The 19,734-nt window shown below is 48.3% G+C and overlaps 8 protein-coding genes and 1 non-coding gene across 9 annotated transcripts; 4 read left to right on the plus strand and 5 right to left on the minus strand.

Moving 5' to 3' along the window:
- Nucleotides 1-342: 342 nt before the first annotated feature.
- FPOAC1_001818 (uncharacterized protein) lies at nucleotides 343-1,941 on the plus strand (the record flags this gene model as incomplete). The annotated part of the gene is made up of 1 exon (XM_044846407.1): nucleotides 343-1,941. The coding sequence occupies one exon, from the start codon at nucleotides 343-345 to the stop codon at nucleotides 1,939-1,941; it is 1,599 nt and encodes a 532-aa protein (XP_044712323.1).
- Nucleotides 1,942-2,240: 299 nt separating this feature from the next.
- Nucleotides 2,241-3,038, minus strand: FPOAC1_001819 (uncharacterized protein; the record flags this gene model as incomplete). Its single annotated transcript, XM_044846408.1, has 1 exon — nucleotides 2,241-3,038. The coding sequence occupies one exon, from the start codon at nucleotides 3,036-3,038 to the stop codon at nucleotides 2,241-2,243; it is 798 nt and encodes a 265-aa protein (XP_044712324.1).
- Nucleotides 3,039-3,806: 768 nt separating this feature from the next.
- On the plus strand, nucleotides 3,807-5,618 carry FPOAC1_001820 (uncharacterized protein; the record flags this gene model as incomplete). The annotated part of the gene is made up of 2 exons (XM_044846409.1): nucleotides 3,807-4,581; nucleotides 4,630-5,618. 2 exons carry the CDS (start codon nucleotides 3,807-3,809, stop codon nucleotides 5,616-5,618), a joined length of 1,764 nt encoding a protein of 587 aa, XP_044712325.1.
- Nucleotides 5,619-5,999: 381 nt separating this feature from the next.
- On the plus strand, nucleotides 6,000-8,763 carry PRR1 (serine/threonine protein kinase prr1; the record flags this gene model as incomplete). The annotated part of the gene is made up of 5 exons (XM_044846410.1): nucleotides 6,000-6,007; nucleotides 6,071-6,308; nucleotides 6,356-7,064; nucleotides 7,112-8,357; nucleotides 8,406-8,763. 5 exons carry the CDS (start codon nucleotides 6,000-6,002, stop codon nucleotides 8,761-8,763), a joined length of 2,559 nt encoding a protein of 852 aa, XP_044712326.1.
- Nucleotides 8,764-8,967: 204 nt separating this feature from the next.
- FPOAC1_001822 (uncharacterized protein) lies at nucleotides 8,968-9,969 on the minus strand (the record flags this gene model as incomplete). The annotated part of the gene is made up of 1 exon (XM_044846411.1): nucleotides 8,968-9,969. The coding sequence occupies one exon, from the start codon at nucleotides 9,967-9,969 to the stop codon at nucleotides 8,968-8,970; it is 1,002 nt and encodes a 333-aa protein (XP_044712327.1).
- Nucleotides 9,970-12,516: 2,547 nt separating this feature from the next.
- Nucleotides 12,517-12,590, minus strand: FPOAC1_001823. The gene has a single exon. It is a non-coding gene; the product is annotated as a tRNA-Val (tRNA).
- A 252-nt stretch (nucleotides 12,591-12,842) lies between these two features.
- FPOAC1_001824 (uncharacterized protein) lies at nucleotides 12,843-13,637 on the minus strand (the record flags this gene model as incomplete). The annotated part of the gene is made up of 1 exon (XM_044846412.1): nucleotides 12,843-13,637. The coding sequence occupies one exon, from the start codon at nucleotides 13,635-13,637 to the stop codon at nucleotides 12,843-12,845; it is 795 nt and encodes a 264-aa protein (XP_044712328.1).
- A 1,454-nt stretch (nucleotides 13,638-15,091) lies between these two features.
- On the plus strand, nucleotides 15,092-16,762 carry FPOAC1_001825 (uncharacterized protein; the record flags this gene model as incomplete). Its single annotated transcript, XM_044846413.1, has 3 exons — nucleotides 15,092-15,210; nucleotides 15,264-15,669; nucleotides 15,722-16,762. The coding sequence occupies 3 exons, from the start codon at nucleotides 15,092-15,094 to the stop codon at nucleotides 16,760-16,762; spliced, it is 1,566 nt and encodes a 521-aa protein (XP_044712329.1).
- A 1,770-nt stretch (nucleotides 16,763-18,532) lies between these two features.
- Nucleotides 18,533-19,597, minus strand: FPOAC1_001826 (uncharacterized protein; the record flags this gene model as incomplete). Its single annotated transcript, XM_044846414.1, has 1 exon — nucleotides 18,533-19,597. The coding sequence occupies one exon, from the start codon at nucleotides 19,595-19,597 to the stop codon at nucleotides 18,533-18,535; it is 1,065 nt and encodes a 354-aa protein (XP_044712330.1).
- Between the last annotated feature and the right edge of the window lie 137 nt (nucleotides 19,598-19,734).

The raw sequence follows: 19,734 nt of genomic DNA on the forward strand, positions 1-19,734 counted from the left end.
GATTGAGTAAACTTCCCCGTTTCTTCAGCGTCCAAGGGAGGCCTGCTTGTGAGGCGCCATCGTAAGATGGGTAGGCAGGTCGTGGATGAACCTGCGATCCACCCTCTTTCAAATTCGGTTCAAGAATCTCCTATCATTCGTACTTATCAAGGTTCGATCCCAGGAAGGTTTATATCGATCACTACCTTTAATATTCCATGTTTCATTGACACTGTCCAACTTTCGCTGTTCAAATACTCGCTCTTCCGGCCTTATAATCACGTCCAAGACTTCATCCTTATCTGGCTATTACAACCCACGTCCTTGAACATACAAACCAAAATCCACCACAATCATACCATAATGCATCTCGTCGCAAGGATGGACAGGGATGTCCTCCAGGGAGGAGCATTCTGGTCACCTCAGCCGATATTCCAAACCGATGTCCCTTTCTTTTGGTGTAAACGACGCTGTCTTTCCATAGAAGATCTACCTGTTGAGATCTTTACTTCCATCTGCCGCAATCTATGTGTGCATTGTCAGCATGCACATGTCGTCGATCTCCCGCCTGACCAGATTAACCACGCCATCACGGCTCAGCAGGCACTGTCGCGGCTGAGCCGCACATGTCGACGCCTACGGAGCATAGCGCAACCTATTCTTTATCACTGCTATCATTCCGGAAGACAGTTGGATTTATCGAATAGTCCTGACTGTGTGAGTGGCACCGACACCAGGAGCTGCGAGGTTCGGATTTTGAGGGCGTTTCTTCGCACACTGCTTCAAAGACCTGATCTAGCCAAAAATGTGCGTGCACTGGCACTTTTTGCATTAAAAGAAGACACTTCTGAAAAGGTATCCCTGGATATGCAACACTTGTTTCGACAAGCTGGCGAGCGCGCTGGCTTTCGTGCTCTGCCTTCATATGAACAAGTTGACTCAAAATGGCTGCAAGAAGCTTCCATCATGGCTACACCCTTTGTTGAGCAACTTCTCATCTACCGGTCTTCTTCAGAAGGACTACAGTACATTAAAGACTCGCCCTTCTATTTACCGAATCTCAAATATCTGGTATTACCTGGTCAGGGCAAGAATCCCGAAGAGTGTTGCCACATTCAGCAAATGCAGGATGTGTTAGTCAAAGCCCAGAACCTAGAGGTATTGGCGGCCAGTGATGCCGACTGTGGGACGGACATTCCTTTACGCGAGCGTTTTCGAGCAGAGCCATGGGAAACTGCCCTCTCAAGTCTTCGTCGGCTCTCCCTCCATGGCCTAGACCCTGACAACCTGGCCAAAATCCTTCGCCGCAGCCCAGTACTCGAAGATTTGGAGTACTTTTGCGACATGGATAAGTACACTGTGCTTCAACATGACCACCTAGCTTCCGTGAGCCGGTCGTTACGGCGATTATGTTACACCACCACGACATGGGAGCACACTTCTGGCGGCGCACAAGATATAATAGAACGTGTGTCAATGTTCCTCCGCTGGGACTCTTCACTTCGAGGCGATGTCAGTTTCTTCGACTTCCCACGTCTTGAGATCCTGGAGATTGAGCAACTTCTTCTTTATGGACCTGTATTCGACGACGAAGAAGAGCGCAAACAATGGTTTGAGGTTATGAAGAACTCCGGCCCAGAGATATTCATGGCGAGCCTTCCTTCATCTCTGCGCATTCTTCATATAGGAATGGTTTTGGCATGGCCAGAAATGCACCGTGATCTACTAGGCATGGCAGGGAAGATCCACCGGTTCCCGAACTTGACTATTGTTGCCGTGGATCCCTATGAAGTGCCACCCAAAGAGCAAGTAAAGGAGCTCGAGGATGCATTTGCGGTGACGGGGATCATATTCCAAGTAGGGCAGACGACGCAAGAACCATTCGGTAGGGGTATGTTGGGTGTGAGGCCAGGTCATCCAGGAAGGTCAAGTGAGAGGGATCTCAGGTTTCCGTTATCGTAGGAATCAGTCATACTTGAACTTTCTAGAGTTCTTAAGTATTGATATAAGGAAGAAATCAATCGCATCATATTCGCCCCTTGTGATATCAGAGGTATTAGCCGCTAGGAGCATAAGGGACGAAATTAACAAGCCACTTTATGCTATTTAGACCTCTTAGGCTATTAGTCTTTGTACTCTAAAGCTTACCTAGAGGTCAGCGTTTCTAGTAAATATAACCATAACCATATATGATCGTCTATCGCTTCTGAATGAATCTTTGCGGGACTTCACAAATGAAAGTGATACAAGAAATGGAGTCCTTAGTTATGCAGTTGTACTCCAGCATCTTTGGCCAGCCTCAAGATCTCTTGTACCACGGCCCCTACATCATGGCTCTTGATCGGTATGCGATGCCCACCGTCCCACTCAATCAAAGTTGTTGTACCAGTCTCGCAGTAGTTGTTCAAGAGGATTCTGTGCTGCTCCATACCACCATCTCGAAGTCCATGGACATGTAGTGTTGGTATACTCAAGACATGGTCACCCTTGTTCGACTCGGGCCAATCTTTAAACTCTGAGCTGAGCATGGCCGCGTCAACAATTGGTGGTGGATGTTGTAGTCGTTGGTCCAGTGTAATGAGAGGTGCTCTTCCAGCCATGAGAACACCAAACTTGAATTGAGTCAAGGCTTCATCTGGTCCAAATTGCTCGGTGATCTTTTGCTGCGTCCACAGTAAACTCGCTGCGATCTTGGCGCCCTGTGAGAAACCCAGAATGCCGATCCACTCCCCGGTCCCGGGATCTGTATCCATGGCCCGGCGGGTCTGGTCACGGATCAACTCGGCCGCGGCCTCGGGCTCAATCTCTTCATGATCGGGTTGCCATCGGAGCCAGCGCCGAAAGGGTTCGTATTCACCATAAACGCTGACAATGTCTGGATGAGGAGCCGAGATGAATGGGGCTTGCATAAATACAAGGCGTAGAGAAGATCTCAAATGCTTGATGAGAACGCGACATTGTAGTTCAAAGACTTCTGCGTTGACGCCGCCGCCGTGTAGACAAAGAATGCGGGGGAGGTGAAGAGTCTCTGGGTTTTCGGTGGATTGTGTTTGTGTCATTTTGATCAGCAGTATTCCCAAGTTACTGATCGGACTTGTAAAGAGTATCAGAGATATAGGTTTTGGTTTTTTTTCTTTATTTAAAAAGACTACGTTTTCCTCGGTACAAGATAATACAAACTACCTACGATCACAAGGTCTCGGGTAAGCTTCCATCACATTCCCCGGTCAGATGCATTCGGACTCCGAGATGCGTACAGACAATAGCAATATATTGTAGATAAAAGGCGATAACGACCCGATATATCAATCACTAGGTAACATAAATCATCATCACTATTTCAATCAATATTCGCATAAATTCGCATAAATTCGCATAAATTCACATGCTATATCCTCTCCCCAACATTTTATTCTCTTCCTTTACGATGGAATATCTCCTATTGGTCAAGATCAAGGCTGTGCAGGACCCTGAACTTCAGCCACGCAATCGTCTCTAGCCAAGCCACCATGATGACATCAATTCCTTGTTAGTGAACATGTCGCACGTTGGGGACCTCGCATTCATGAACCGGTTTCGCATTGTTTCACGCCACTCTGGACCTCTCTAAGTGACGAGGCCTCTTATAACACTAGACCCTATTTATAACTATCAAGCCTCTATTAAAAGGACCCATCCTTAGTAGTTTGACAACTCATCCTACAACTTTGTCTTTCCAATTCTAAGCTATTATACCTGATACGAAGCTACCCCGCCATCGATTTACCTACCTATCCACGACCTTCACCTTACAACTACAACAACAACTACTGCATATCTTAGCCTCAATGTCTAATCCTGAGAAAGCTCCTATGTATTCCGCTGGTGACCAGCACGGAGGCGGGTTACTACCTACCGCCCAGCCAAGCCAGGAGAACCCCCCTTACGATACTTCCGCCCCTCCTGTGTACGAGCAAGGAACAGCCGAGCTCCCCAGCGATGAGAAGCACCAGCAGCCTCCTCAATATGCCCCTCCTCCTGGAGTCGAATCATCACAATCAGCCACGGATGAGAAGCAAAAGTTGGCACAGCAGTACTTCCCACCGCCTCCTCCTGGTCCTCCTCCTGCGCAGGACCAACATCAGCAATCTGCTCCTCACCCAAACCCTCTCCAGGGCAACCCGGTAACTGCACCTCAACAACAGCAGGCGACTCAACAACCCCTCGACGCTCAGAAGGAGCAGCAGAGCTACACCATCCCACAATACGATCCTGCTCATCCCACTTTCGCACCTCCTCCTACAAACCCTACAAACGAGTCCAGCCAGCCAACCACCACAGCTCCTGTTCACAGTGAGCCCCTCGGCCATGGTAATGATCAGACACATGGACATGGTTATGGATCTGGCCACGGCTACAATGACGATACAGGTAACGTCTCAACGTTCGTGCCTCCTGAGGAACACAAGAAGCCTGGTTGGAGCGAGCGCTTTAGCCAGCTTGGTATGAAGGCCGCAGCGCCTATCAACAGCTTAGCGCATAAGTTTGGCAGCCAGAGTTTCCTCCCCGAGACTATTGATAAGGAGTGCGACAAGGCAGCTTCGATTTTGAAGTCCTTCTGCAGTAAGTCATTTTTAATATTCACAAATACCACTTACTTACCATCTCTAGAAAACGGTGTCTATGCCGACCCTGAATCAAGCCAGGTTCCCACATCAACAGATCCCAAGGCAGAAGCGACCAACGACGAGATCATCGACCCTACTAAGGAGAAGCCCAAGAAGCGAGTGCTTGTAAACATCCCTCCCAAGGTCATCGCCAAAGCTCAGGGTCTCGCCATCTTCACTACTCTCCGTGCCGGATACGCATTCTCTGGTGCTACCGGTTCTGGTATTCTTATCTCGCGTCTTCCCGACGGATCATGGGGCCCTCCCTCAGGTATCCAGGTGCACTCTGTAGGTGCTGGCTTCATGATCGGTCTTGACATTTACGATTGTGTTTGCGTCATCAATAGCCGAGAGGCGCTCAACGCTTTCGCCAAGACACGTGTTGCCCTTGGTAGCGATCTTGCTGTTGTTGCTGGCCCCTACGGAGCTGGTGGTGCTGTTGAGATCGGTACTGGTGTAGATGGAAAGAAGTCCAAGGAGGCCAAGGATGAAGAGGCTCCCCCCAAGCCTCCTCGCCCTACCGAGGACAACCAGAACTTGAAGCCAGATGAGAAGAAGAAGAACCGTCGCTCGCTTAGTGCCAGCGGTTTCAAGCCCGTCTTTTCATATGTCAAGTCACGCGGCTTCTACGCCGGTATCCAAGTTGACGGCACAGTTGTGGTGGAGCGCAAGGATGCCAACGCTGCATTCTATGGCGAGCGCATCTCAGTTGAGCAGATTATCAGGGGAGAGGTTCCTCGACAAAGCCCAAACAGCATGTGGCCTGCTGGTGCACGCAATCTTCTCGAAACTCTCAAGGGAGCTGAAGTTGGTTCGCTCAAGGTTAAGCACAGTAAGGATGGAGTGTCTCCAACAAATGCCACAGGTGGACCTTCTGTCGACCCTGCTGCGCCGGTAGCTTCTGGGGGCGTTGGTGCTGATGCAGCCCACCTCCCTGGTTACGTTGATGATGGAGCTCACCGACCTGAGGTTGGAGATGTCAAATATCGTTAGGAGATGGGGTTGATGAGTTACGAGATACCACCTGAAAACCGAGCTTGTATAGTCTGATAGCTTTTAAGTACGCATTGTTAGCAAGTCACAATTGCATGATTTTACGTTAAACTGCCTAAAATCTATTTTCCAACATTACAACCCCTAACAAAAAGATATAAACTCTCATGTAAAATAGATTCATTCTCATCAGAAGTAAACCATTTCTTTGAGGTGCAGGGTAGTACAAGTCGTGCTGCGCCACATCATCGTCATTGCCCCTCCAACGTGGCGGTCGATAATTTAGATGAAGTCATTTCTAGCAACAGCGAAGCCAAGCTTAAAACCACCTACTTTACATAGCGACTTGAGAACCTGTGACTGAGGCTTACAAACGAAGCCATGGCGTCGTAAGTAGCTCTAAAAATAATAGCATCTTTAAACCCCTAGCTGCTAACAGTTGTGGTGTCCAGGAACATTCTCTACCTCCCGTTTCGCAAGTCGACCCAGCTCTCGCTCGCCTCGACAATAAGGCAGTACATCAACACCAAATATGACCAACACCCGGACATGTTTAGGCACGACCTCGAGGTCATCGATGCACTTCGTCGTGATGCCGTCAACGTTCGAGAGCCGCATCCTAGCGGAATTAAGAAGCTGCAAGCGTACGCGGGTCAGCTTGTTTGGGTTGGCGGAAAGTTCCCCATAGATGTGAGTATTACGCGATGGTAAGCTACTATCAAGCTGACAACTGGCAGATTGGAGCAGAGTTCTCGTGGTATCCCGCCCTTGGATACAATACCGAACGACCTATGGTGCGGAATAACCTCAAGTACGAGCTGATGAACGTTCTCTATAACCTCGCCTCCCTCTACTCCCAACTTGCAATCAACACACCGCGAGGCAATACCGAAGGCCTCAAGTCCGCAGCCAACTACTTCTCTCTCGCCGCTGGAGTTCTCACCCATATGAAAAAAGAGATCCTCCCCGAATTACGAATGTCCGATCCCCCCGAAGACATGGACCACGACACCCTCGAATCCCTATCCCAACTCCTTCTCGCGCAAAGTCAAGAATGCTTCTGGCAAAAAGCCGTTATGGATGGCTACAAAGATGCATCCATTGCCAAGCTTGCCGCTCGAGTGTCCGACCTGTACAACTTCGCTGGCGAAGCTGCTATGAAGAGTGAAGCTATCAGCAGTGCATGGATTCACCACATGAGTGCCAAGCATCACCATTTTGCCGCGGCCGCGCAGTACCGGGCTGCATGCGATTGTCTCGAGAAGAGGAAATACGGAGAGGAAGTTGCGCGACTGAGAGATGCTGTTTCCTGTGCGATTGAGGGTCTTAAGGAGGCTCGCAATGGGTACCTAGGTAAGATCGTGGTTGATGACCTCAATGGGTTGAAGCGAAAGGTTGAGGAAGATTTGAAGCGTGCGGAGAAGGATAATGATGTTATTTACCTAAGTATGTCCGACCACCGCTTTGTTTGGCAGTCAACTAACGCTCTACAGTCGCCGTACCCCCAAAGTCGGAGCTCAAGATCCTCGATCGCGCAAATATGGCCGTGGCTCGCGTGCCTCCTCAAATCGGCAACCCTTACGAATACTTTGGCGACCGCGCCGAGTTTGGACCAGCTCTTTTCTCTCGCTTGGTTCCCTTTTCCGTGCATGTTGCGACTTCGATTTATGAGGAACGCCGAGACCGCATGGTCAGCCAGAATATCATTCAAGAGCTGGAATCACTTACAGAAAAGATCCATGAGCTTTTGGCGTCGCTTGGACTTCCCGGATCTCTACAAGCTCTGGAGAAACCTCTTGGTCTACCACCTAGCTTGGTTCAACATGCTGAGGAGATCAGACAAGCAGATGCCATCAACAGGGTACAAAAGAGCTTTGCCGATATCGACAAATTGCGATTAGGGGATATGGATATTTTTGAGGAGGGTAAGAGAGCTTTGGCTTCTGAGGAAGAAGAGAATCAAAGATTGCGGATGAGGTACGGTACGGATCGATGGGTACGACCTGAAAGCCGACAAGACCCTCAAGGCCAGAAGCTCTGGCAACACGCCTCGGAAATCGAAAGTTATTTCCAAAGCAGTGTCAGCAGTGATGGTGTAGTAAGAGAGAAGTTCATCGCTATTCAGGATCTACTTGCTATTCTCTCCGGACCCGACCGAGACTTGATGGACTCCGTACCCTCAAGTCGACGGGTTGACATCCCCGAGACATTGAAACCGGCTATAGGAAGACTGCGAAGCGTATATAACGATGTACTGCGTCTCGAAAGCCGCCGACGCAAGAAGGTTGAGGCTTTGCGAGATAACGCCCGTCGCGACGATATCAAGCCTGATATTCTCAAGGAAGCTGCTCGATTGGAGCGGACATACCCAAATACAGCTCTTGTACCGGCCCACTTTGAGGAGTTCTTTGACCAGCGTCTAGACAAACTATACGAACCCGAGGTGGAAGCGATTGAGAAGGAAGCTCAGGACCAAGACCGTCTTCTACAGGATGTTCAACGAATCAACCGCGAGTTCGAGGCTCAGAAGCGACAGATGGGCGAGCGTGGAAACCGAGAGCGTGAGGTTGCCCTACAGAGGTTGGATAACGCCTATTTTAAGTACAAGGAAATTATCAACAACCTTGAGGTTGGACGAAAGTTCTACAATGATCTGAACAAGATTGTCGGACAAGGCTTCCGCGATGTGATTCGAAATTGGGTCGCTCAGCGCCGCATGGAGGCGAGGGCGCTGGAAGAGTATGTTCTCAAGAACTTGAAGAATGACAGAATGCTAACGAATCGTAGGGAAATCAACATGCCAACGCTATCAAATCTCAGCATATCTCATCAACAAGCGCAAGCGCAAGCACAGGCTCAGGCACATGCACACGCACACGCTCAGAGCCCAATGCCTTCTCACCAAGAACCTGCGCACTCTTACGCTCCACCGCAGCAACCCCCTCAACCCATGCAGAGCCCAGCACAGGCAAACATCCAGTCCTGGGGAGAGACGATGCAGCAACCCAAACCAGTACAGCCGCAGCAAGCAGCCCCAATGTGGAATCCTGGTATGGGCATCAAGTTTGGACAGTCGTCTGGTGGTTCTGGCCAACCTCCTGCTCCTGGTACATGGAATCCCAACTCTGGGATCAAGTTCGGCTAATGAATGATATAAATTTGGCAAAGTGTCAGAATATACTCGAATTGCGACCAATTGTGTTCGAAACATAGCATATAAGGCGAATGGTTGCGGATTAGATACATTTTATTCTTCTTTATTAATCTCGAGAATCTCTCCCCCGTTTCAAAAGCTTTATGAAGCATGTCGCTATGTGCTCAAGCCGTCCCAATCACAACCGTCTCGAGTTCATCGAACAGTGTACACACCATGGCTGACATCGTGATACCCCTTCTTCCCAACCTTTCCAGTCAACTCACTCTTCCACTCCTTTCCCTGAGAGATCAGCTCGATCACATGCTTGAATGTATAAACAGGCTCCCAACCCAACTCAGCGACCGCTCTGCTCGAGTCATATACACGATCGATTCTCTTCAAGTGTTCCCAGCCCTTCTCTCCAAACACCCGTGTGCAATCAGGAGCAACGGCCTCAAAAACCTCCTTAGGATTCTTGTCCAGAGCCGCGAGCGTGTGAGCATCCTTTGGAAATGGAGGAGGTGCGCTGATGATGTATTTCCGGAACTTGATGTCGCGCGCCTTTGCCATGGCGCAGACAGCGGCGCGGACGATGTCTTCCATGTCGCACCGGCGATAGGCTAGTTCGAGCACCTTGAGGTTGTCGTCTGAGAGTGCTGCTCTACGATCGTCGTCGTCGTCCTGCTCGGGGAAGAAACGGCTTGTGCGGAGTACGAGAATGGGCATCCCGGTTTGTTTCTGAACGAGAAAGCAGAGATCCTCTGCTGCGACCTTTGTTGCGCCGTATATGTTCTTTGGAATGGGGACGACCGTCTCGTCGATCCATGCGGCGGGCTGACCAGGCGTTGGGCTCAATGCCGCACCAAAAGTGCTGGTAGTGCTGAAGAAGATGAAGCTCTCAATCTGTTTGCAGTGCTTGGCTGCTTCTTCGAGAAGGGTGAGGGTGCCTGTGATATTTGTGTCGACAAAGTCTTGCTTAGTGTGGCTCTCAACATGTGGTTTGTGAAGCGTCGCTGCGTGAAGAACGTGACGGATAGAATTGTTTGCAAAGATGTCTGTGACAAAAGAGCGATTGTTGATGGATCCTACATGGTGAGTGTTCTCCGAGGGGAGGATGTCAATTCCTAGAGGTGTGAAGCCAAGACTGGGGAGGGAAAGCATCAAGGCTGTGCCTAGATGACCGGATGAACCGGTTACCAGGACGTTATAAGACATGACGAGAAGAAAGGTTCCTAGGATCGGGATACGGCAGGAAGAGAGAGAGAGAGCGAGAGTGCGTGGTGTCTTGGTGAGGGAAATGTGGTGATAGTCGCCGTTTTTGTATTGGAGGCGGTGGGGTCAAAAACGGCGAGTGAGTCAGGCACTAGAGAAAAGAAAAGGTGAATCAGATCATCAACCATCACTTAATCAGAGAGAAAACTAAGGAATTGAGAACGCGTGGTTGCGATGTTGTGAGATGGGAGTACAGTATTGTTGTGACATGTCGCTGTGAAAGTGAGATTAAGCGGGTTGAGTGTCACGACAACGGTGTAAGGCCGAACTTGGCAGCTATTTACGAACAAACTTATTAATATGTATTCTATAAAGTCAAGAATGATGCAGTGAATAGTAAAAATTGAAGTGATTTGATTGCTGAAAGTTGGAATGGATTCAAGCTACCAGTACCTATCTGGCGGTGGTAAATACCTATACCTATGCATGTCTGGTTAGACTACTTTCCGGTAAACCCCCTGTATCACATTCACTACATTAAAAAAGCTCCGAAAGAGTACATGTGTTACTAAACAGTAATAGTTTTGGCCAGAGACGTCATGTTGTGTCGCTGAATGTGTTGAGCTTAAACTCTGTCATGGCCTGATGTTCAAATCCTCTCTCTTTATATCATGCCTCAGGATAATAGACAAACTAGTCACTGAAAGCATAAGAGACGAAAGAAGTGGATTGATTTATGTTGTTTAGGTCATAATTCTTAGGATGTTTGTTGGAGCTGTAGGCGAGGAATAGAGTTGCCCTCTGCCTAAGGAGGCTCCTGGCAGGGTCCCCAAAGGCCCGCCGGAGGGGATAATTCAAACTCGGAGGAGGAAATAGAAACCTGGCTAGCTAGAGACCTGGAAGGCTGGAAGGAAGAAGACCTGTGCATAGGCCGAGGCTTTGCCTTGCCTAGGATGACGGAGTCAGCATCAGGGTTTTGTAAAAGCCCACAGGGATGGTACTTATCAAGATTGCTTTTTTACTTGCAACGATGGCAACATTGAGGGTAAAATACAGTAGTAAGAATTCTGGCGACTATGACAAGATGGTATGGCGAATGCATCTTGAGTCACGCTTGCAGAGGTAGCGACGCACCTTTGGGGTTTCTCCATCTTTCTACAAAGTTAGACTTTTCGAATAACCAAAGACGTGTCAGTTTTAGAACATTCTGGTAATAGTATCAGATTTAAATGGTGACGGTAATGATGATAACGATTATAAAAGTATTGCCGGGCTGGATGTTGAGGATTTCTGGTCATCTAGGAAGCTGACCATGTGATAGAGACTTGGCGTATCGCTCAAGTACTTGCTTAGCCTTAGACTTGGCTTGCTGTAATGGAAGAAAGCCATTGTCGTCAATTAGGTCCTTTAGCTGCAGATGGATATGGGACAGCGAGCATCAATCAATTGACATCTCGTCGTCGTCATCGCCGCCAGACTTGCAATCTGACGACAAACGTCGGTTTGGAGTGTTGAGAAGAGGTTAGTATAGGCGTTATGGTGTCAATAAAACGCTCTAGGGCGATTGGTGTCTTAAAATCAAAGACAAACTCTCGGAAAATTCTGATAAGGTATTGATATCTTGTTGCGTTAATTCCAACCTATGGAATAACGCTGGGATCGAAGAGAGAATGTTCATTGTGCGAAAAAAAACTGAGACATTCCATTTTCGTTCTAAGCCAAGTTGTTCAAGGGGTAAATCTTCAGTGACCTTATCTATCGTAGGCTCTTTCTTAAGCAAGTATGAATGTCAAGATAGAACGAGGTATGCTGACGCGATGTATAGTTCGTCCATAATGCAGAGAGTAGCCACATCTGGCGCTCCGTGCTTCTTGCAAGAGTTGAGCTTGACTATCATGATCCACTGGGGGATTGCAGGATTTGATGACCTAGTCTAGAGGCCCTTCGAGAGTTTGAAGTGAACCAACCCATCGACAAGAACTTACTGACGGTCTCTCCGCCGCGGCTATCCAAAATGAATAAAGACATAATATGATTATGGCGGCCTGAGGGTATTAGAAATATTTAGCCGCTGTAAGCCTAAGAGACGAAATTAGTGGGCCACTTTATGCCCTTTAGACTATAGCTCTTAGACTATTTATTTTTGTAGCCTAAGACTTAGAAGGTTATTTTTTTCTGCTACCTACCAGGGCGGCTACTCCAGTTAACTTCCTTTTCTTGCGGTTAGATAGGAAAACTTGCTTTTTTCTGCGTCTTTGAATGTCTGCCTTCTGAACTTTCCTCTTTTTATATCTTTGTTTTAAATAAGGGAAGATTTTTTGCAATCTGTCTGACGATAGCCATAGTGCTCGTGAGGCCCTTGCAGGGCAAGACAATGGAAGTTAAGAGGCCACCACTGGTAGTCAAGCCGAGCGAGCGACAACGAAAATACATTAGAGATACGAACATGGCCCCTAGGTATTCTTCTCTTATTTTAATCGCCCATAGGATTTGAGTCACTTGTTGCTTCTGCAGGTATGCAAAAAGGAACTGCCCAAACAACAAAAAGTGAGGTTCTGCCCGGGCTCGAACCGGGGACCTTCTCGGTGTTAACGAGATGTCATAACCAACTAGACCACAGTACCGTGTTATCTTGGATGCGTAAAACGGTCGCTATTCGCAATATCATGATGGTAGAGATTCCGTTCTTTCTTCCCATCGGCATGAACCTAAAGAGATCGTCAGACTGGCTCGAGAGTCCCTTGGATCCATCACTTGAAAGGCAAAAAGGCTAGACTAGTGACATAGTTAATATGGCTTAAGAAGACATCTATACAAAAGCTTCTAGAACTTTTGGGGAAAACATGTTAACATCTTTCTGTGCTGAGTCTTGGTAATCATTGCCGTATCTTTACTTTGATCACTAACCCCCATCCTGTCTTCCCTTCCCATATACCCATCTCGTTCTCTTTCCTGAAAGTAACCTCTTCGGCTTTGACAACCATGGTGACTGGATCTTCCTCTTGTACTTTGGGTTTTGGCGGTTCTGGGGTCTGCGGCTTGTTTTTCTTGAGAAACCCCCATCCCGAAGATTTCTTTGCCTGCTCGACATGCGCTTTGACGACTTGTCGATCAACTCTCTCGGGTGATATGTACTTTGCTAACCGAATAGCCATATCATGATCCGACCACCAGAGGACGTTATGTGAAGAAGAGTCTTGAGTGTTGTCGTCTTCCCATCTTCCCCAGTCATCAAAGGCTTTCTCCTTGCGTGGCTCGACCTCTTTCTTGGGCGGTCGTTTCTGATCGCCTACCAACTTGTGATCTTCTCTTACACGTACAACTGTTCGCGACGCATCTTCATCGCTGAAGAACCATTCTTCTCCGACAGCGTCTCCAGGGACCAAGATTGTCTCTGTCAATCTGGGAGGCGAATCTTTAGCCGCGATAGACGAGAGCATTTCTTCGACATGGGGAACGAGAAGGGTGAGTATCTCGCTGTCTCTTTGATCGCGTGCTGATGTACGAGCTGCTTGAACAGAATGAATACGCAAGGGGAGATTTTGGAGATGGGAATGGAAGATGGTCGTTACTGATTGTCGTGGTTCAGATATGGGTGTTGTTGTTGATGGACCTGATTCGGTATACGGGGGAGGAAGCTCCCCGTCGTCAAAGACATCTTTTTGGGACATGTTGATGAGATAGTGAATAAGCCAAGTCTTCGAGTTTCAGTAATGAAGTCGTATGGTAATGCAATGTAACTAAATGGATGCCCGACGCCCGAGGAACATATACGAGAATAGGAAGTAACGTCGTTCTAATCCAGAGTCAGCCAACAATAAATGACTGGGAGTTGTGGTTGGCTAATAGTAGTGAGTCAGCCTTGCAGCAATATCCTGAAGAGTAGCATCAATCTAATCAACCAGGCAATCGCCGGGAAAGAATAAAGCCAAATCATAACTAGTCTTGGGCTGGACTTTGTCTCTGCCTGATGGGAACTTGGAGTGGCGCAGCATTTATCAATCATGCCAAACTTCATTATGGGGAGGCTTGGCAAAGATGGAGTGTTTAGTAGACATTCCAAGTGTCGAATCATATTTACAGCATGTGATGAATGGATGGGCCCCTGCATTCTTGCACTGTAGCTGGGCGTAAGACTTATCCCCGCAATATCATGATGCCAAGGGACGACGGATTCGGATGCCGGCAGGAGAAGATGTCATGAGGTTACTGACTATCCGTAATTCCGGTGGTTAGAGTAGTAGTAATGACCGGAAATTAGACGGGATCCAATTTACTTTAGTGTCAAGGCTGTGTATGCGGCTGGGTTTAGTCATGAACAAACTGAATAATGTATGAGCTGAATTCTAACCTTGATGATCAACAATTAATTATTGTTGAGGAATGAATCAACACGACTTGGTGTATCCAAAGATGCGCAGTTCTAACTCGGAGTATATCCTGATGCTTCAGTGGGTGTCCGGGCGATTAGTGATGACCCCACTATAGACTAGCTGAAAGACCCCTAAAACGCCCAGCTTGAATGACGCCAACCCTCTAGACTCACCGAAGTCGGGTCGCCCGGTCATTTCAATCGGCTTCATCAATAAGAAGCTATCAGCAATGCCTCTATAGTGGCAACATCGCAATTTAATATGTCCTAATTGACATGACCCAGCCTTATCAACAGGTCACGGGATACACATCCTGCATACCTCTTTCGGAAGAGAAAGCTTCTGGAAACAAAAGACCCCACAAACGATCATCAAGGACAGGGGTTGTTGGTGTGTTAGTCGTACTCCGCCACCACCTTTTGACAGACTTGAAGCATTGCAAGCTCCAGCTTTGGCTTTGAACTCGCCCAAGGCACCTTGATCAAACAGATCATGCGAGGATAAACCCTGTAAGGCAGCAACCCGGAGATGTGCATATTCAACGTTGTCTTGATCGAAAGGTCTATATAAGCAAGTCTTGCTCCCTTCCTCAAGCCACTTTATTTATCATATCATACAAATCATAACATTCTCTAGCAACTAACCAACAGGTTCTAGAGATTACAACACACTCTTTGCAAACAACAATAACTACTACTACTCTCTCGTTCTGATACACAAACACCAAGTCTCGACGACTCCAAACCATCACAATGTCTTACAGAATCTCTGCCCCAGATGAGTACCTTGCCATTACTGGCATGGGAATCAAGACTGTCAAGATCACCAAGGCAACTTGGGTCTGGCCTCTTCAACGATGCACACGCTTCAGGTACGCTATCCATCTTCCCATCAATAAGCCATCCCAACTAACTCCACAACCAGTATCCGACCACACGACTATGCTATGGACTTGCAGGCCATGACAAAGGAGAAGCTGCAATTCTCTCTACCTGTCGTCTTCACTGTGGGCCCTGATATCAACCAACGCGGGGCTAACCAGCGTGGTGGTCCCGATGACGAAGCAGATGATCTCGTTCGCGAAGATCGTGGAGATGCCCTGATGAAGTATGCTATGCTCCTGACCAACTCTGACGAGAAGGAGCATTCCAGCCAGAGCCAGCATGTTGCCAACATTGTCAAGGGTATCATCGAAGGTGAAACCCGAGTGTTGGTCTCCAGCATGACCATGGAGGAAATCTTTACCGAGCGAGAGGTCTTCAAGAAGAGAATCTTCAGAAACATTCAGAACGAGCTTTCTCAGTTTGGTCTTCTCATCTTCAACAGCAACGTAAGTGTTCCCAGTTCCCTTGGCTGATATACCCCTGCTAACAGCTCTATAGGTCAAAGAGTTGAAGGACGCCCCTGATTCAGTCTACTTTGCCTCTCTCTCCCGCAAAGCCCATGAGGGTGCTACCAACCAGGCTAGAATTGATGTAGCTGAGGCTCAGCTCCGCGGAAACGTTGGAGAAGCCCAGCGCAAGGGTGAACAGGAGCGAGAGATCGCAAAGATCAACGCTGAGACAGCTGTCCAGAAGACGGAGCGCGACATCGAGAAGGCTCAAGCTGAGAGTAAGCTAGACACTAAGCGAACAGGACTTACACGAGATGTCGATTTGGCTCGCATTCAGGCCCAGAGATCTCTCGAGTCCCAGGATGAGGATCTTAAGAAGGAGGTCGAGATCAAGCGCGCAGCCGCTGAGATGGAACGCCTTCGTGCCACAGACGTTGTCAGGGCTACTATTGAGAGGGAGAGTAAGCAGCAAGCTGCCGATGCTTCCGCCTACGAAGTCGAAGCCGATGCTCGCGCTCACCAGGAGGCTAGCCAGCGCCAGGCTGATGCTGCTGCCTACCAGACGAAGATTGCCGCCGAGGCTGATGCCACAGCTTCTTATGCCAAGGTGACCAAGAACACAGACGCCGCGGCCTACCAGACTCGCAATGACGCCGAAGCATACAACTACGCTGCCCAGCAGCGAGCTGAAGCCCAGCTCATCGCCAAGCTTCGCGAGGCAGAGGGTATCTCTGCTATGGCTGACGCCTACAGCAAGCTATCCAACGCTTTCGGTGGCCCTGCTGGTCTCCTTCAGTACATGATGATCGAGAAGGGTACCTATGTCGAGCTCGCCAAGGCCAACGCCTCTGCCATCAGGGGTCTTGAGCCCAAGATCAGCGTGTGGAACACTGGTAGCGCCCAGGGTGGTCAGGGTGCTGACCCTACTGAGACGATGCGCAATGTTTACCAGATGCTGCCTCCTCTGATGAGCACTATCAATGACCAGACTGGCATTACACTGCCTGAGTGGCAGTTTGGCAAGATGAGCGCGGGTGTCAATGCTGTTGGCCAGGAGGGTGCCAAAACCAATGGACACAAGGGTCAGTAAACTAATGACCTGTGGTGCAATGTGGGAGAGTTAATGGTTGCGGGATTGATGAACGATCTTTATGGCTGATGCTTTTTTGATATCCGGCTATTGCCATGCTTATTTCTTTTCCTTTGTTTTAGACTGTTACTTGATACCAATTTCCTAGCTTAACTAAATTGACTTCCAATTAATTGATCCTTTTTCTGCCGTGAATGTCGAGTATTAGAAAATTCAAGCGCAACGAACATTCTGGAAATCTAGCTGGATAATTTTATACAAATGAGCATATGCTCAGTAGTGGACCTGCCTCCTAAGGCCGTTTGTTTACTCTTCCATCCCCCCCTCCAGACTTTCCTTCTTCACATCTTCATCCCACAAAAATCATTGTTTTATCTACTACCCTAAATATACTTCTGTTCACTGTTTTTGAGCATCTCATTTCTTCATGAAATGATTGAAATCTCAACTCATCATACCTCTGTTTACTTCCCCTAACTTGCCTCTCAAAGTTCATTCCGCATTACTCGATGATGGCAGAAACGACACCCATCAACCCCCGACTCAAAGATCTCGCACTGAGAGCCGCAAAGGTCGCATGCCCAGACCTTCGTCGACTTATTCTTCGTCGGCGCCGCCTGATTCTATCTGTACAACCGATTTCAGTTGAATGCCCGGGAGTATTAGGGGGGGGGGGGGGTGCGACAGTAGGCAGCAGTCTATTGACATTTCATCGTCATCGTCATCGTCGTCGCCGTCAGCCTTGCATTTATAGTGCTTCTCGGGTTCATCAGGTATATTGCAATATTGCAATCGGCTAGACTATTTTAACAAGGTACCAGACCTGTCGTATAGACCACTAGGCCAAAGTACCCAAAAACGAAGGCCCCCGTTATAAGGGACAGTGGTACCCGGGTCCATATCTGCATTCTCACAGAATCTCACGTTTTCCAGCGCCAAAACGAGATCGAGACTGCAAAATCACCTTCAGCTCGCCAGTAGATCCTATCACCGACCCAGTTGACCAAGAGGACCAACCAGAGGACCGACCATCGGCAGAGGATACCAACAAGGCAACCGACCAACAGTATGAGATTATCTACATCTCCGATACGGAGTAAAATGGAAAAAGACATGCGGCAATGATACAAATTAATATGGGTGGAGCTGATTTTGGCATGTATAAACCTAGACTAGTCTTGGGAGAAACCTTGACTTGATATTATGTTGAAAATTTGATCTGCCCGGACAGATTAACCTTTGTTGATAACCTTGAAGAAACCGAGAAGACGAAAGCTTGTGCTGTCTGAAAGATCAAGTAAAGAAATCTTGCTTTTGTATTTGTGTGAGATTAAGGTTGCTCTAAGAGCCCTATTTTTCGTGACGAGGCTGCATCTATCGATTTCGCATTAGACTTCGAGGGATACCCATATCAACTCTTAAGATGAAGCTGAGCAAAACAAACTTAAAAAAGTTAGCATTGACCCAGAGACAAGATTGGCAGTTGCTGAACTTAAATCCGACCGGCAAGCACTGTACAATCGCTAGGTCTGAAAATCACCATCTACCCGTTTATGGATTTCTACCGGTCTCTCTGGACGTTTTATAGAAACAGTCTACCGTCTACAAATGGACCGAAAACTCAATGCTGGCAATGCTCTGTAAATTATCATCACAAACGTTGTGTAGGCCTGTCACAGTCTTTGCCAAAGAAACTAGTTTGACAAAGAAACATTGTTCTCTTCTTTAGTGATAGCATCGATCCTCCTTTTTCTTCGACCACATGACGGCTCACTGCCTCAAGAATTCATCTTTTCCCTGCTCCTTTAGGACGTCATGCACACTTTGCAATACCCGTCCATGAATATCCGCTGGCGCTGCCACGAAGCCAAAGTTTGCGCTAATCTTCCTCCCAGCCGTCAAGTCAATCTTCTTCCCATGCACATCTGTGATCTTGCCGCCAGCCTCTTCAAACAGCAACATAGCGCCTGCGTGGTCCCATGCTTTGGCGTAACGATCTCGGCGCTTGTATACCCAGACTGTCGTGTTACCAAGGCCCATAGCAAGGACTGCCCAGCGGAGAACCCATGGAAGGAGATCACTGCCTGGATACTCTGCGTTCAGACGTGACGCGACAACTTCATGGACGCCGTCAAGGGCTGACTCAACTGTTGAGCTTGTGACAAAGCTGACTTGTTGGTTGGCAGCATGAGGAGATAGTCGCCTGGGTTGATCAGAGCCTAGAGGCCGAATGTATGAACCATGGCCCTTGACAGCGAAGAAAATGCATCCTTCGCCCTTGGGGTCAATATCTTCGTTTTTGAGAGGTGCTTTCGCATCAATTGAAAGATTCGGTGCACCCACAATCCCAACGACCTGTTCTCCATCCACGAGAAGAGCCATGTTGATAGCATAAAGCTGACCCTTGAGGTATGTCTTGGTTCCGTCAATGGGATCAAACACCCAAGTGCGTCCAGTCGAAGCAGGGCTACTAGCTCCGCACTCATCAATAAGATCGCACATCTCCTCTCGTGTTAAAGGGAGCTGGCACAAAGAAGGCGTATCCTCGTCGCCGGCAACACGCATCAGGAGGTCCCACACGCGCTCCATGAGCACAGAGTTCTGCCTCAGATCCGATGCGTCTTCCTCTCCGACTACACGATCCTCAGGAAATGCATTCTTAATAGTGGCTGTAAGAAGAGCCTGGACTGCAAAGTCGGCGACTGTCACGGGACTCAGGTCATCCTTCTCAATGGCGCCCTTATCCTTGTTGGCGACAATTGACTGGCTCAGCTGAGCGGCCTTTTGCAAAGCTCCGATAGCTACAGAGAGTTCTCGCTTGTAAGCACTGTCCATGCTGGGCTGTTGTTGAAGGGAATGGTGGTTGTAGTGACACAAGAACCCCGCTTTGAATCAATTATGGATAAATGCATACTGACTTCATTCGCGGATTCCTGAGATCCATCCAATGAAGACTTGACTTTATCACCAGC

This window comes from Fusarium poae, chromosome 1, assembly GCF_019609905.1.
Source record: "Fusarium poae strain DAOMC 252244 chromosome 1, whole genome shotgun sequence".
Lineage (NCBI taxonomy): Eukaryota > Fungi > Ascomycota > Sordariomycetes > Hypocreales > Nectriaceae > Fusarium > Fusarium poae.